At 31.3% G+C, this 14,752-nt stretch overlaps 1 protein-coding gene and 1 long non-coding RNA gene across 2 annotated transcripts; one reads left to right on the forward strand and one right to left on the reverse strand.

Annotated features, from left to right (window-relative positions):
- Positions 1-7,052: 7,052 nt before the first annotated feature.
- LOC120578094 (uncharacterized) lies at positions 7,053-7,539 on the forward strand. Its single transcript, XR_005644024.1, has 2 exons — positions 7,053-7,355; positions 7,484-7,539. It is a non-coding gene; the product is annotated as an uncharacterized lncRNA (long non-coding RNA).
- Positions 7,540-9,852: 2,313 nt separating this feature from the next.
- LOC25487687 (zinc finger CCCH domain-containing protein 61) lies at positions 9,853-11,472 on the reverse strand. The gene has a single exon (XM_013609680.3). It carries the CDS (start codon positions 11,371-11,373, stop codon positions 10,126-10,128), a length of 1,248 nt encoding a protein of 415 aa, XP_013465134.1. The 5' UTR covers positions 11,374-11,472; the 3' UTR covers positions 9,853-10,125.
- Positions 11,473-14,752: the final 3,280 nt, after the last annotated feature.

Consider the following 14,752-nt stretch of genomic DNA (forward strand, 5'->3'; position numbering starts at 1 on the left):
TGCTCAATAAGTTTTAGAGACATATACCTCCTAAAATATTGGTGTTTGTTTTATGACAGAATCCCAAAATATTGGTGTTTGTTTTATGACAGAATCCCAAAATATTGGTTAGAGTTTCAATTTCATACAAAATTTTGTTAATTATCGGATGAAGTTTATGCATACCAAATCTAGGTGGCGTTTAGCCTGGGAAAGTTCTCTTTTTTCAGGACAGGTGGCAGTTGGCAACCGGGAGAAAAAAAAAATTTGAAAATAGATTTTTAATGTTTTTTTTCTTCTTCCACGCAGATTTGTCTGTATTTTGTTCCACCTTTTCTCCAGATCTGGAATCATAAACCAATCTTTGTTTTCAATCTGAAAAGTATAACCGGATGCCCTATCCAATTCTTAGGCTCAATTTTGTTTTGTTCTTGTTCTTCTATTGTGCCATGTATGATTATCTAATGGATCTTAATCAGATTTTCATCGGCCACACCAAGTCTATGACGATAACGTGCATATTGCGGAGGAGCTGACCACTTCGGTGTCTGTTCACGATGACAACATCACGTTTACCGGCGGCGATGAGCCAGAGACACCGAACGAATCCAGAGACACCAAACAAATCCACTTCGGTGTCTTTTAACTTTCTGTTTATTGTTGACAGAAAAAATGGTGAAGATTAGTTCTTTTTGACAATGATGAAGATGGATATCACCTAACAAAACCCCAATTATACTCCTATAATTTATTTGGATAATTTTTTACATTAAGATACCAAATTTATATTTAAGTTATATTAAATTTCTCCATTACCTCACTAAATCTATGTAACTAAAATCCTTCAATGGCTAAACACCATTCACGACACAAAAATCCCAGAATATTAAAGAAGATGAACTAAATTTCTCTCTCCTATAATTGTTTTTTTATTCAAATTAATCCCATGATTTATTACAAAACCAATAAATGAAACAAAATTGTTATTTAATCAATTGGTGGGGTCCTTCACAATACCAAACAAAAAGTTACAACCATTACCAGGTCACAGATCCTAGCCGTTCAAATAAAAAACTATTAAATTAATGGCTGTGATTTAACTTTTCCATAGGAAAGAATTTCCCTTTCCCATGCTAAACCTCACCCCAAATCTATCATACATAGACGAAGTAGTTTTAAGAAATAGGTAGCATATTGTGGCCAACTAGATCACATGTGTTATGGACAGTAGACACGTCTTCAATCAGAGGTCTAAGTAAATGCTAAAATATATATTTATTTTTTCTTTTTCTGTTGTTTCAGATTCTGGCATACAAGAGGAAGGTCTGAGGCATTATATTTATTGGTTTGGGTGGCAGGTGTTTGAGATGGACAACAATGCAATGAACTTGTTGTGTGTACATTAAAACAAAAGACCAATTGCTTAAAGTCTTTTTTTTTCTTTTTTTTTTCTAGTTGTAACCAATTAAAGTGAATAAGTTATCCTAAAGTATACTAAATTTTAAAAACCTTCATAATGATATTATGGTAGCATTGTAATATGCTCAATAAGTTTTAGAGACATATACCTCCTAAAATATTGGTGTTTGTTTTATGACAGAATCCCAAAATATTGGTGTTTGTTTTATGACAGAATCCCAAAATATTGGTTAGAGTTTCAATTTCATACAAAATTTTGTTAATTATCGGATGAAGTTTATGCATACCAAATCTAGGTGGCGTTTAGCCTGGGAAAGTTCTCTTTTTTCAGGACAGGTGGCAGTTGGCAACCGGGAGAAAAAAAAAATTTGAAAATAGATTTTTAATGTTTTTTTTCTTCTTCCACGCAGATTTGTCTGTATTTTGTTCCACCTTTTCTCCAGATCTGGAATCATAAACCAATCTTTGTTTTCAATCTGAAAAGTATAACCGGATGCCCTATCCAATTCTTAGGCTCAATTTTGTTTTGTTCTTGTTCTTCTATTGTGCCATGTATGATTATCTAATGGATCTTAATCAGATTTTCATCGGCCACACCAAGTCTATGACGATAACGTGCATATTGCGGAGGAGCTGACCACTTCGGTGTCTGTTCACGATGACAACATCACGTTTACCGGCGGCGATGAGCCAGAGACACCGAACGAATCCAGAGACACCAAACAAATCCACTTCGGTGTCTTTTAACTTTCTGTTTATTGTTGACAGAAAAAATGGTGAAGATTAGTTCTTTTTGACAATGATGAAGATGGATATCACCTAACAAAACCCCAATTATACTCCTATAATTTATTTGGATAATTTTTTACATTAAGATACCAAATTTATATTTAAGTTATATTAAATTTCTCCATTACCTCACTAAATCTATGTAACTAAAATCCTTCAATGGCTAAACACCATTCACGACACAAAAATCCCAGAATATTAAAGAAGATGAACTAAATTTCTCTCTCCTATAATTGTTTTTTTATTCAAATTAATCCCATGATTTATTACAAAACCAATAAATGAAACAAAATTGTTATTTAATCAATTGGTGGGGTCCTTCACAATACCAAACAAAAAGTTACAACCATTACCAGGTCACAGATCCTAGCCGTTCAAATAAAAAACTATTAAATTAATGGCTGTGATTTAACTTTTCCATAGGAAAGAATTTCCCTTTCCCATGCTAAACCTCACCCCAAATCTATCATACATAGACGAAGTAGTTTTAAGAAATAGGTAGCATATTGTGGCCAACTAGATCACATGTGTTATGGACAGTAGACACGTCTTCAATCAGAGGTCTAAGTAAATGCTAAAATATATATTTATTTTTTCTTTTTCTGTTGTTTCAGATTCTGGCATACAAGAGGAAGGTCTGAGGCATTATATTTATTGGTTTGGGTGGCAGGTGTTTGAGATGGACAACAATGCAATGAACTTGTTGTGTGTACATAAAAACAAAAGACCAATTGCTTAAAGTCTTTTTTTTTCTTTTCTTTTCTAGTTGTAACCAATTAAAGTGAATAAGTTATCCTAAAGTATACTAAATTTTAAAAACCTTCATAATGATATTATGGTGGCATTGTAATATGCTCAATAAGTTTTAGAGACATATACCTCCTAAAATATTGGTGTTTGTTTTATGACAGAATCCCAAAATATTGGTTAGAGTTTTAATTTCATACAAAATTTTGTTATTTATCGGATGAAGTTTATGCATACCAAATCTAGGTGGCGTTTAGTCTGGGAAAGGGGAGTTTTTCCCACCATGGGAAAGTTCTCTTTTTTCAGGACAGGTGGCAGTTGGCAACCGGGAGAAAAAAAAAATTGAAAATAGATTTTTAATGTTTTTTTCTTCTTCCATGCAGATTTGTCTGTATTTTGTTGCACCTTTTTCTCCAGGTCTGGAATCATAAACCAATCTTTGTTTTCAATCTGAAAAGTATAACCGGATGCCCTATCCAATTCTTATGCTCAATTTTGTTTTGTTCTTGTTCTTCTACTGTGCCATCTATGATTATCTAATGGATCTTAATCAGATTTTCATCGGCCACACCGAGTCTGTGACGATAATGTGCATATTGCGGAGGAGCTGACCACTTCGGTGTCTGTTCACGACGACAACATCTTGTTTACCGGCGGCGATGAGCCAGAGACACCGAACGAATCCGCTTCGGTGTCTTTTAACTTTCTGTTTTTTGGTGACAGAAAAAATGGTGAAGATTAGTTCTTTTTGACAATGATGAAGATGGATATCACCTAACAAAACCCCAATTATACTCCTATGATTTATTTGGATAATTTTTTACATTAAGATACCAAATTTATATTTAAGTTATATTAAATTTCTCCATTACCTCACTAAATCTATGTAACTAAAATTCTTCAATGGCTAAACACCATTCACGACACAAAAATCCCAGAATATTAAAGATGAACTAAATTTCTCTCTCCTATAATTGTTTTTTTATTCAAATTAATCCCATGATTTATTACAAATAAAAACCAATAAATGAAACAAAATTGTTGTTATTTAATCAATTGGTGGGGTCCTTCACAATACCAAACAAAAAGTTACAACCATTACCAGGTCACGGATCCTAGCCGTTCAAATAAAAAACTATTAAATTAATGGCTGTGATTTAACTTTCTCATAGGAAGGAATTTCCCTTTCCCATGCTAAACTCCACCCCAAATCTATCATACATAGACTTATTGTGGCCAACTAGATCACCTTCATTGTGGAAAACGATTGCTTTTATCAAATTATTAGTTTTGTTCAATACAAATCAACGAAGATATATCAGATATTTGATTCTCTTTAAGCATTTGGTCAAAGTTTCAATCTCTAGTCTGTATGCTAGCAAATGTTAACTCGTTGAATGAATCCTAGTTGATTTGATAGATTAATCTTCGTGGTTACGCGCGTATATGCCTTTTTGATAGGATACCTTGACTTATTATCAAAATAGTCGAGTTTTATCAACTTCATCTTAAAATACACCCTTTCAACAAAAAAAAAAACATATTTATCAAAAGGTGATGATGAAATGAAAATAATCAAATTGATCTTTATGTAGAAGTTTTTCTTTGAGGCCTATAAAAAAAAAAGGCTAAAAACTATGCTCTTTAGGCAACTATGATCATTTTTCAGAATTAGTAAATGGAAGAGGATTCATATTACCCTTTCATTTGATGGATGTGCAGAGTAGGGTTTGAAATGTTGGTGTTTTGAATCTATACGATAAATTTTCCTCTGTGTGTTTTTTTTTTTTATTTTAAGAACGATAACACTCACCTTTCACATTTAAAAAAAAAAAAAAAAAACCACACATGACTCTAAATGTAAACTTAGGGACAATATAATTTATTCAAAAGTGTATTTTGAGATCACACAAATAATATATATTTTTAGATGTGTATATTTGAAGTGATAAAGGGGTGAGAAATTTCCTTTTTTTTTAAGGACATATAGATCAACCATTTATGACTAATAAACTACCTAGTGGCACTATAATTATTTGAGTTAGGATATTCTCTATTTCCTCTAGAGGAACTTCATACTACAAATATTTTCTTATAGTTTGCTCTCTACTCTCATAGAATCCTTTATTTATAGGCCTAAGGATCCTTCTACTATTCACTCATAGTACTATTCATCCTAATACTATTCATTTCTTACATGATTTATGACATAAGTAAAGTAACTACATGTTATTGCATGCTATATTAATCTTTCATCATTACTTCTTTTTCTTCTTCTTCAAGACATATATCCTTCTTTTCACACTTGACAATAGCTTCATCATTCTTCTTCATTTTCTCTTCATTACTATAGCTTTGAAGAGTTTTAAAATGTATATTAAATAATTGGACCACCAAATATGACATTATTTTATTTATATTTTCGAAACTTTGATAATGAAAAAAAAAATAGAGAGTAAAAAAAAGGAGGATTTTGACTCAAAATTACTCACCATTTTGTTTACCTTAATTTTGGCGGTTGGGGCATACTCCTTCTTGGCATGGGAAGGAGTTTACAAATCCTTAACTAAAATTTATAGATTTAAATCTTAAAACACAGGAAAACAATAGGGACATGAGGAGAATGTTATTTGATAATTAACTTTTCCCCTCAAACCATGTAATAGTAATAGTAATAGTATTTTATGTATATTTGTAACTGAAAAATACAGCGATGTTAAAGTAAACAAATCCAGATTGTACTTGAGTCTTGTACCATATAATAAATTGAAGTAGTTATCAGTACATTTATTTTTAAGAAGAAGAAGAGTTAACAGTGCATTTTGATTTCCAATCTTGATTAATCAATAGTATTGTTGGAGACCAATATTTCGTTTACGGTAGGAGAGAAATATGGTAGCAAAGACAACTAATACCTATAATAAAATAATTATTTTGGTCTACAAGTAAGTGAGTAATAATTATCCATTAAAAAAAAAAAAGTGAGTAATAATTCAAATTATTATTCTTTGCACGTGTTTGTTTCAAGTTATCTTTATATATTGAAATAAAATGATTATATGCATTTTAATGTTCGCTACAAATTGATTAAAGTTTATTCCTGAGTATAAAAGATTATTGGGAAAGATTAACATTCCCATTCAAAAGGGTGTGATACAAGCATTCCCATTCAAAAAAAAAAAAAAAAGTTCATGTGTAACTAACTACTTGTTAGCCTCTCTATTATATATCGTTCGTGAGAATATATAAATACTATCCAAACATTTTTTTTAATGCCTAAGAATAAAATTCTTCCCTATATATTCCCAGAAAATAAAGTTAGTAAACTGAGCTTGCTTCCAACATGGAAAAGGAATATTCACAACCAAATTAGTACCTGTTTAGGGACTGCCTCACATTTTGATCGATAGTTTTTAAAATGAACTTTAAATTGGCCACAAAGCCTCACTCACTCAATAACTTTTTTGATCAAGTTTACTCGCTCACTCTATATAAATTCGGAAATTTTAATCAACTAGTTATGATATCAAGTATACCCAAGAATACTTAGATGAGATGGCACATGTTTCGGTCCTGAGTTTGAATCTAGTCTTGGGCATGCAGCAACGTTAAAACTTTTGGGGAGAGCTTGCCGCTCATTTGGATCTCACAATGCTTTAGGGATTAGTCTCCGCAGTTGCGCTCGTGGAGGATACTTGGTGTACACACACAATAGTACTCTCTTTGATCCTTTTTATAAAAATGGACATCAACTTTTGTTGGCTCATCAAATCACTAAAAATAGATTAGTGGCGCCATTTTATGAAGTAATATATCATTACAACAAATCATAGTGACACCATCACTACCAAAAAAAAAAAAACTCATAATGACATCATAGTACCAAGTTTCCAGTTATACCATAATAACACAGGTGTTAGAAATTTTTTAGTAAAAAATTCTTAACAAACTTTCCATAATTCACGTGTGCATGAAACTTGTACATTTCTTAGATACATAAAAAAATATCTACAATACGTGCTTAATTGATATACTCTGTATGATACACACATCTCCAAAGACATTATTATATATATATAGTAACCAGAAGTACTCAACTATAGCAAAACAATATTTTTGTTTACCAACATGGCTCACATTGTAGCTTTTGTTACTATTTTTCTCATAACAATGTGTCCAATTTCTTCATCAATATCTTGTGATAATGTATATTGGGATTTTGTAACATGTCTTTGGTACCTTGCAGCTTATGAATCCGAACCAACAACACGTTGTTGTAAAACTGTAGCAAAACAATACGAAGAAAGTATTTGTGAATGTATTGAGAATTTGGGAAATGATTTAGATATTCGTTTTGATCTCTCTCGTATTGATGATCTTCCAAACAAGTGTCATGAACCAAAATCTTTGAATTGTTCCAAGTAAATCTTCTTCAATTACACTATCATCTCATTTTATTTTATTTTTTTAATTATAACCATATTCATCTTATTTATATTCACTTTGTTTATATATTTAATTATTAATAAGGTTTTTTGTTGTTATGTAGGATTAATCACTGAATGGAGAAAGCTTGTTTTGGTGAATAAGGGGAAGTGTGAAAAATAAAAGAAAGGTTTAAAATGATCCCGAACCAAGAATGGAAATTAATGAAGCACACTCAAAAATAGGTTTTTATTATATGAAGCTACAAGTTTATTTTTATTTTTTAAGGAATGAAGCTACAAGCTACTGTAATGTTCCCTCAAAACAAAACAAAAAAACTACTGTAATGTAGAACTAAATTAATTTTATTTCGAGTAAATAGATAATTAATCCTTGAAATTGTAAGCGCCGGTCCAACTAGTCTCAGATGTTTACGAATCAAGCTTAGAGGGGGTGTACTGAATTAGCACAGTATTAATTAGTATCTATTTGGAGGAGCTTGAATTGATTGTTTTTAAGGCGTGTTTGGTGGTTTTGTATATAAAAATAAAAAATAAACTTGCTTTTCAGGGATACACAATAAGTCATGTTTCTTTGTTAAAATGCTGCATTGGAATTGATGGTACTGGTACCTCAATGAGAACCTTATGGAAGAATATAATTGTTCAAGCTATTAAAATATTTAATTTTCAGGTCCTAAACTATTTTTTTTTTTAATAATTTATACTCTGAATATATATTAAAATGGAACATAGAAAGGGCATGTGGTGATTGTTAGATACTTTCTCGTCTCCATTCAGTGATCCTTTCAAATATTTCACACATATTAAAGAATTATAAATGAATAAGAGAAAATAATTCTTTTATTATTAAATTATCTTTTATCTTGAATTGTTGTAATCATAATGATATGCATAGTAAAATATATTAATTTGAGAATGATAAAAATAGTATTATTTTAAGGATATAATTTCTTTGAAAAGCAAAATGATTGTCCATTTTAGATATTATTTTTTTTTATTTTACAAATGAGTCACACATTATGGGAGGTAATGATAATTTATTGAACTCATGTTATTGTCCTTTTTATATTTATAAGTTAGCTGTCTAGTCCTTTAAGGTTCAATAGATTCTCTATTTTTTAGAGGTACTGTATAATAATGTTATGTTAATGATACTGTTGAAATTCTAACTTCTTTCTCCTTCTCTATTTTGTAATCTCTATCGTTAACGATGATCACGCGATAAGAGCTCGAATTAATCTATTGCAGAGAAGGTAGACAAAAAAAAAAGTTTGTTATTTTGCAAGTGATTGAATATGAATTATTTGATTCTCACTAATAAAGAAAAGTATTAGTTGGATGCAACTTTATTTGGCTTTTAAAAAAAATGCTGTCCTTATAAAATTGTTTAAAAAATCAAAGGGCTAATTTACATAAAAATATATAATACGGCTTTTAATTTAAATTTGTTTAACTTATATTTTTTAATTTAAGTTTGTTTAACTTATATTTTTTTAAGATAAAACTTCTTTTATGAGTTCTTTAAACAATATTCTTATAACACTTATTCACTTTATAAGATAAATTCTAGTCACTAGACTACCTGATTAAAAAAAGATAAAAAAAATAAAAAAAAATACTCTTGTAACACTTACTAGTATGATCCTTTAAAAACATCCTTAAGGATGATTTCGATCAGTTTGATTCATTATATCCTCTCTTCCCTTAATAATTTCATTAAACTAGCAACCATATTTTGAGGTAGAAAAGGTTCACACTTTCGGTGTTCTTTAATTTGCATGAGTACGCAATCACCTAAACTTTAGCTGGTTTAAGCGTCACTCTTTTCAGTTTTGGTATCCATCATTAATTGTAGTAACGTACAGTACTAACGTGGATTAATTCAATTATAATAAAAAATAAAATGAGATTAACTTACAACGCCCAATCATTTTATTCAAGACTGTTGATAAAAAAAAATATACTACTAATATCCCCAGAGTGAATTGATGAGCTAAACACAAGTCTTAATATAGCTAATAATCATCATTAGGACTCATGGTTCCTTTATGCATGTAGTAGTATATATCTCCAACCACTTCACTTCTTTAGTAGTTGAACCATCATTTTAAAGTTAATCTTTCTTAATGTTACACTATTCATACTATATATAGTACTATCCATCCATATATATACATACATGTTTGCTGATTGGAGTAAACTTTGAGATTCCATCTTCACCTTTTTTTAGTAATACCAAATCTCTTTTACCTATTTTTAGTACTATAAAAATTGTAATATTATCATGAAATCTGCTATTGTTGCCACGACACAAAAATTGCATGCTAGCCATGTGCACTAATATTCCTGTTTCACTTTCATACAACAAATACCCCAATCCCAAGGACATAAGTAACCATCCTCTATTGAGTAGATTTTTACCACGTAGCTTAGTAATAGTCACCAATGAAAAGTAAAGCACAAAAACACATGGATCAAAATATTCCCTTTTATACATAAAATCAAAATGCATAAGTTACATAGTACAAAGTACAAATTCAGAAAGCAAATTATTGACTGACTTTGAAAAATGAAAACAATACAACAAAAATTAACATAAACCTGCAGGATTAAATAAATATGCTTATTTTTCTTCTTGACAATTGCAGGGATAAATATGTAATATAGCTTAATCCTTCAATATTTACACTTCACTCCACTGATAATCACCATTTTGGCACCATCTTCAAAATTCAACACTCTTCTACATCAGCAGTTCATTAACCCATCCGAGATCAGGGGCAGGACAAGACAAACCATTGACGTCACCACCACCAACAACCTTATTAAGGTTGTCGTTATTTCCCAAAAACATGTTCATATTGTTGTTAATGATGTTATTGTCAACATCATTGAAACTTGGTGTCAAATTCTGATGAATGGATTGTGAAAGAATATTGAAATGTTGTTGATGATCAAATGAAGAAGAAGGTGAAACAATAAACTGTTGCTGATTCTGTTCCTCTGGAACATCAAGAGATTCAAGATAACCCATGTTTTGTATCTGAAGTGCTTTAGCAGCAGAAACAGAAACAGGTGAAGAAGAAGAAGCAGAAGATGAACCGTCATTGAAATTCATCCCTTCAAAAGAACCCAAAAGATCAATAAGCATGTCTCTATAACGAAGATTGTTACTATTAATTGAAGAACCGTAGCGTGAAAGCGATGAAACACCGTTTCGTGGCTTCATCGGAGACATAGGTGGTGATGCCGGAGGTGAAGAAAAATGAGACATACCAAAAAGTGTTGAAGTTGGAGAATTATTAGCACCATTACCATTACCGTTACCATTACCACCACAGTGACAAAACAAACAACAATTGTTTGATTTTGAAGCAACATGGTTATTCAAAAGCTTGTTATTTTTCTTGTTGCATGAAAAATGTTCATTTGAAGATGATGTAACTGGAAGGATTCTTAATTGACGAGGAGTGTGTGCAAAGAAACAAACTTTTCTCTTACAGTTTTTACCATCTTTGCATGCTTCAGTTCTGTATCTAGCAGGATGAAGCCAGCATTCAAAAACGCCATGAGCGAATTCACAAGTATCACCGCGGTTACAGCCACCGCGGCGATACTCAGGGCAAACTGTCCCTGAGTAATGAAACCGCCGTGGATCACGGCGGCGAGCTTTCTCACCGGGGTGAGCGAATGGACAGTCAGTCCAGTCGTGGCTCCGGCTACGAGTGCAGCGGCGGACTTTGAATTCATACATGCGAAAATGGTCGGAAGAGTAAGGATCGTCGGAGTCTGAGTCAGAGTCATTGTGTGGGAGGAATTTTTGGAGGATGGTGTCGTCGGAGAAGATGTCGACGGCAGCGGTGGTGTTGCGGCGGGTGAGGAGCTTTCTTGGAGGGATGTCAATGTCTCTAAGGGATTTTTTGGGAGAGAGAGGTTGGTAGGAAGAATGAAACTTGTGTTGTTGGTGTTGTTCAGCACAAATAGTAGTCATTGTGAAATGAGGGTGCAAATAATAATAAGAGTATGAGGTGTGGAAATGTTGTTAAAGAGAGAGTGTAATGTGACGATGTTGTGAATGGAAAGAAGGGGTGAGAGAGTTATTATATAGGGAGGAGAGAGTGTGAGTTGAGAAAGAGAAAATAAAATGGTGACAAGGATGGGAATAAGGGATGGTAAGGGGGGGTATGTGGCTAGGTAGCATTTGAGAGTAACATGCAAAAGAGGGTATGTGGCAGTTTGTTAATTCATTGGGACCTAATGTTTTGGCTATGTGTAATTCGATTACAAGCTCTCAATTCAACAATATCCGTGCCCTTTTGGTTTTGGGTGACATGAAAATTCTAGATCACGATATATAGAATTTTATGTATAGAATACACAAAGAGGTGTCCATGAAATGTACTTTGATACATTGCATTTCTTTTGCTTTGTCTTTTCGTTTTTTATCCGTTTCTCTTCCTTGACTTAGTATAGTTAGTTACCCTACAAATTCTCATTCATAACTCCATAATTTGCTGGATAAGCATGCGATAAAATTGTTGGGGCATGACTCATGATCAGGTCTAAGATATGGCATATATATTGAGCTAAAAACAATTGCATAAATAAGTTGCAAATCAAATCTTATCTTAACTTAATTTTAAGTTATTTACTTTTTAATTTAATCTAATATAACTTTAACTCACACTTAAAATATTATAATATAAACATCTCTAGATTAAGCTTAAGCTCGTCCATTCTTATACATATGCTCCTAACAAACGGAAAGTTTTTTATTCACTTGTATACTAGATTAAAGATAGAATAAATTTTGTGAGCTTAGTTTACTTTTACTTTTGTATATTTGTTTATTAAAATGTTCATAAAATTTACTTTTAGGATTGTTTTACACAATACAAAATCAAAAATCCCTTGATAAGTTTTATTTTGAGAGTGGTTTTAAAAAAAATTAAGGCAATAATCATAATGATTGGCGATGAGGACTTACTTAAGAGTGAGTTCATGCTATTGACATGCCTTAAATCTCATTAGATAGAGGTCCAAACCCATCAATCTAGACCGTCCAGTTCAGAACCAATGTTAAAATCCTTATCAAATTAATACAAATGTCTCTAATGATATCTGTTTAGGTGAAGACTTGACAACTAAAATTTTACTTATTCTATATGAATTTAAAAGCACAGCTAGCATAAGGTCAGATACCTCTCTCTTTACTAAAACAAAAAAAATAAAAATAAAAAATCTCACTCTTCACCCGTACAATTGTCTCACTCCCTTTAATCTCTCACTCACTTAAGCGTCGGAATACATGCATGTATACAATCCCCTTCCAACGAAGAAGAACCCGCGGTGGACAAATGACGAACCCCTCTCTCTGCAACAAATTTCAACCCTTAGACAAATCATCCTAGTTCCAACGAGATCAATTTTTAATTGAAAAAAAAAAAAAAAAAAAACGAAATGGAAACATTAATTTATTAAATAATTTCTGTACTCTAATACGTCTAAGAAAACTAACATTTAAAGCAACAAGGTAGTATTACGTATAGGGACGAAATTGATTACATAAACTATATATGGACAAAGGCAGTAATATTTGTTCATTTGCTACGCATTGAAGAGACAAAAATATTGATTTTTTAATTGTGATGGGTCATTCAAGAATTATCAAAACAGCGAACACGCACATTTTTCCTTCTTCATCAAAATAGTATAATTGTTGTATAATTTTTTTTTTCCAATCAAAACAGTATACTTTTTGGTGAACAACTCCATTCTAGCTAATCTCTACGATTTCGTCATAAAAGAAACCTGTCTGTATCAGTTGAAACTTGAAAGTATAATGTATGTTCGGTCGAATGTATATATATATATGTTCACAAAGTGATTTCATTTCACCAACTGTAATAATATTTTAACAAGAAAAACCTTAGGGATGATAAGTTAGTCGCGATCATATGATTTATTTCGAATTTAAGATAGGATCTGATCATTTTGCTGAATGTAAATCGACATAGGTTATATATATATTTTTTTTTTTACAAGAACATAGGTTATATATTATATACTTATATACATTAAATATATAATTTAATAGATATAGTATCTCTAATAATATTTTTTTTTGATGTTCTAGGTTTGAACCTCGAACTTGTATATGTTATGCATTGTCCTTACCAACTGAATCAAGCTCACGAAGATATCTGTAATAATATCTAGGTCAAATGCATCTAAAGGTCCTTTAAGTTTTTTCGTTTTTTCCTAAGTGGTCTTTTAAGTTTCAAAAGTCTCAAACAAGTCATTTAAGTTTCAAAAGTCCCAAACAAGTCCTTTTAGTTTTTGAATCGTTTCAAACAAGTCCTTTTAGAGGATGACGGTGATGATTCAGATGATAGCAACAAAGAGCATTATCCACCATTTGTCATGCCTAAAAAGATGATTAATTTTAAGTGGATGTTAGGAGCCACATTTGATACCAAAGATGAGTTCAAGGAAGCAATTACCAACTATACTATCTACATTAGGACTTGTTTGAAACGATTAAAAAACTAAAAGGACTTGTTTAGGACTTTTGAAACTTAAAAGACCACTTTAAAAAAACGAAAAACTTAAAGGATCATTAGATGCATTTGACCTAATATGTATAATAACATACTATATTTCATAGTGAAAAAAATTTGTGAATTTAAAAGAGTATAGTATATGTATGTTTTCCACTCATATTTTCAACCGGGTAAAGGGGGAAAAGAGGGTTTATCTTTCTTTCTTTCCTTTTTATTTTTTATTTTTTATTTTTATGTATTAGAGGGTTTATTTGAAGAGATTGGTCTAATAGATTATAGATAGACAAGTTATATGGTGGATTATCTTGATAAGTGGTTTAAGGTAGGTCGGTATATAAAAATTGTACAAAATATTATCAACAATGTTGTCTTTTAAAAATAGAAGTTTATCATTATCTTTGTTTTTACAATTGAGATATTTGTTTGATGGTGTTGATTTCGACAAAAAGGCGATAAATGAGTTGAATTTTGAAAGCATGCCTACTTATTTTTCTATTTTTGTCAAATTGACATCGAGCGACTCATTCTCTCAAACTTTATAATTAATTAAAATGACGATGAGTTTTTAATTTATTTTTCACTTTAGAAACCGATGTCAAACATCGGTGAAGCTTTAGACGATTTTTGAGTAAATGATGAGTCCAGAGGGGAGGCAAGCAAGTGGTATGGCCTCCCCATACATAAAAAATTAATGCATTGTATAATTTAACCCACTAATACACTCAAAGTATTCATCATTAAAAAAAAAATCGTAACTCATTCAATTCAAGTCTAATTCACACAATTGAAAAATAAAAGAAATGAAAT

This window comes from Medicago truncatula, chromosome 2 (genome assembly GCF_003473485.1).
Source record: "Medicago truncatula cultivar Jemalong A17 chromosome 2, MtrunA17r5.0-ANR, whole genome shotgun sequence".
Classification (NCBI taxonomy): domain Eukaryota; kingdom Viridiplantae; phylum Streptophyta; class Magnoliopsida; order Fabales; family Fabaceae; genus Medicago; species Medicago truncatula.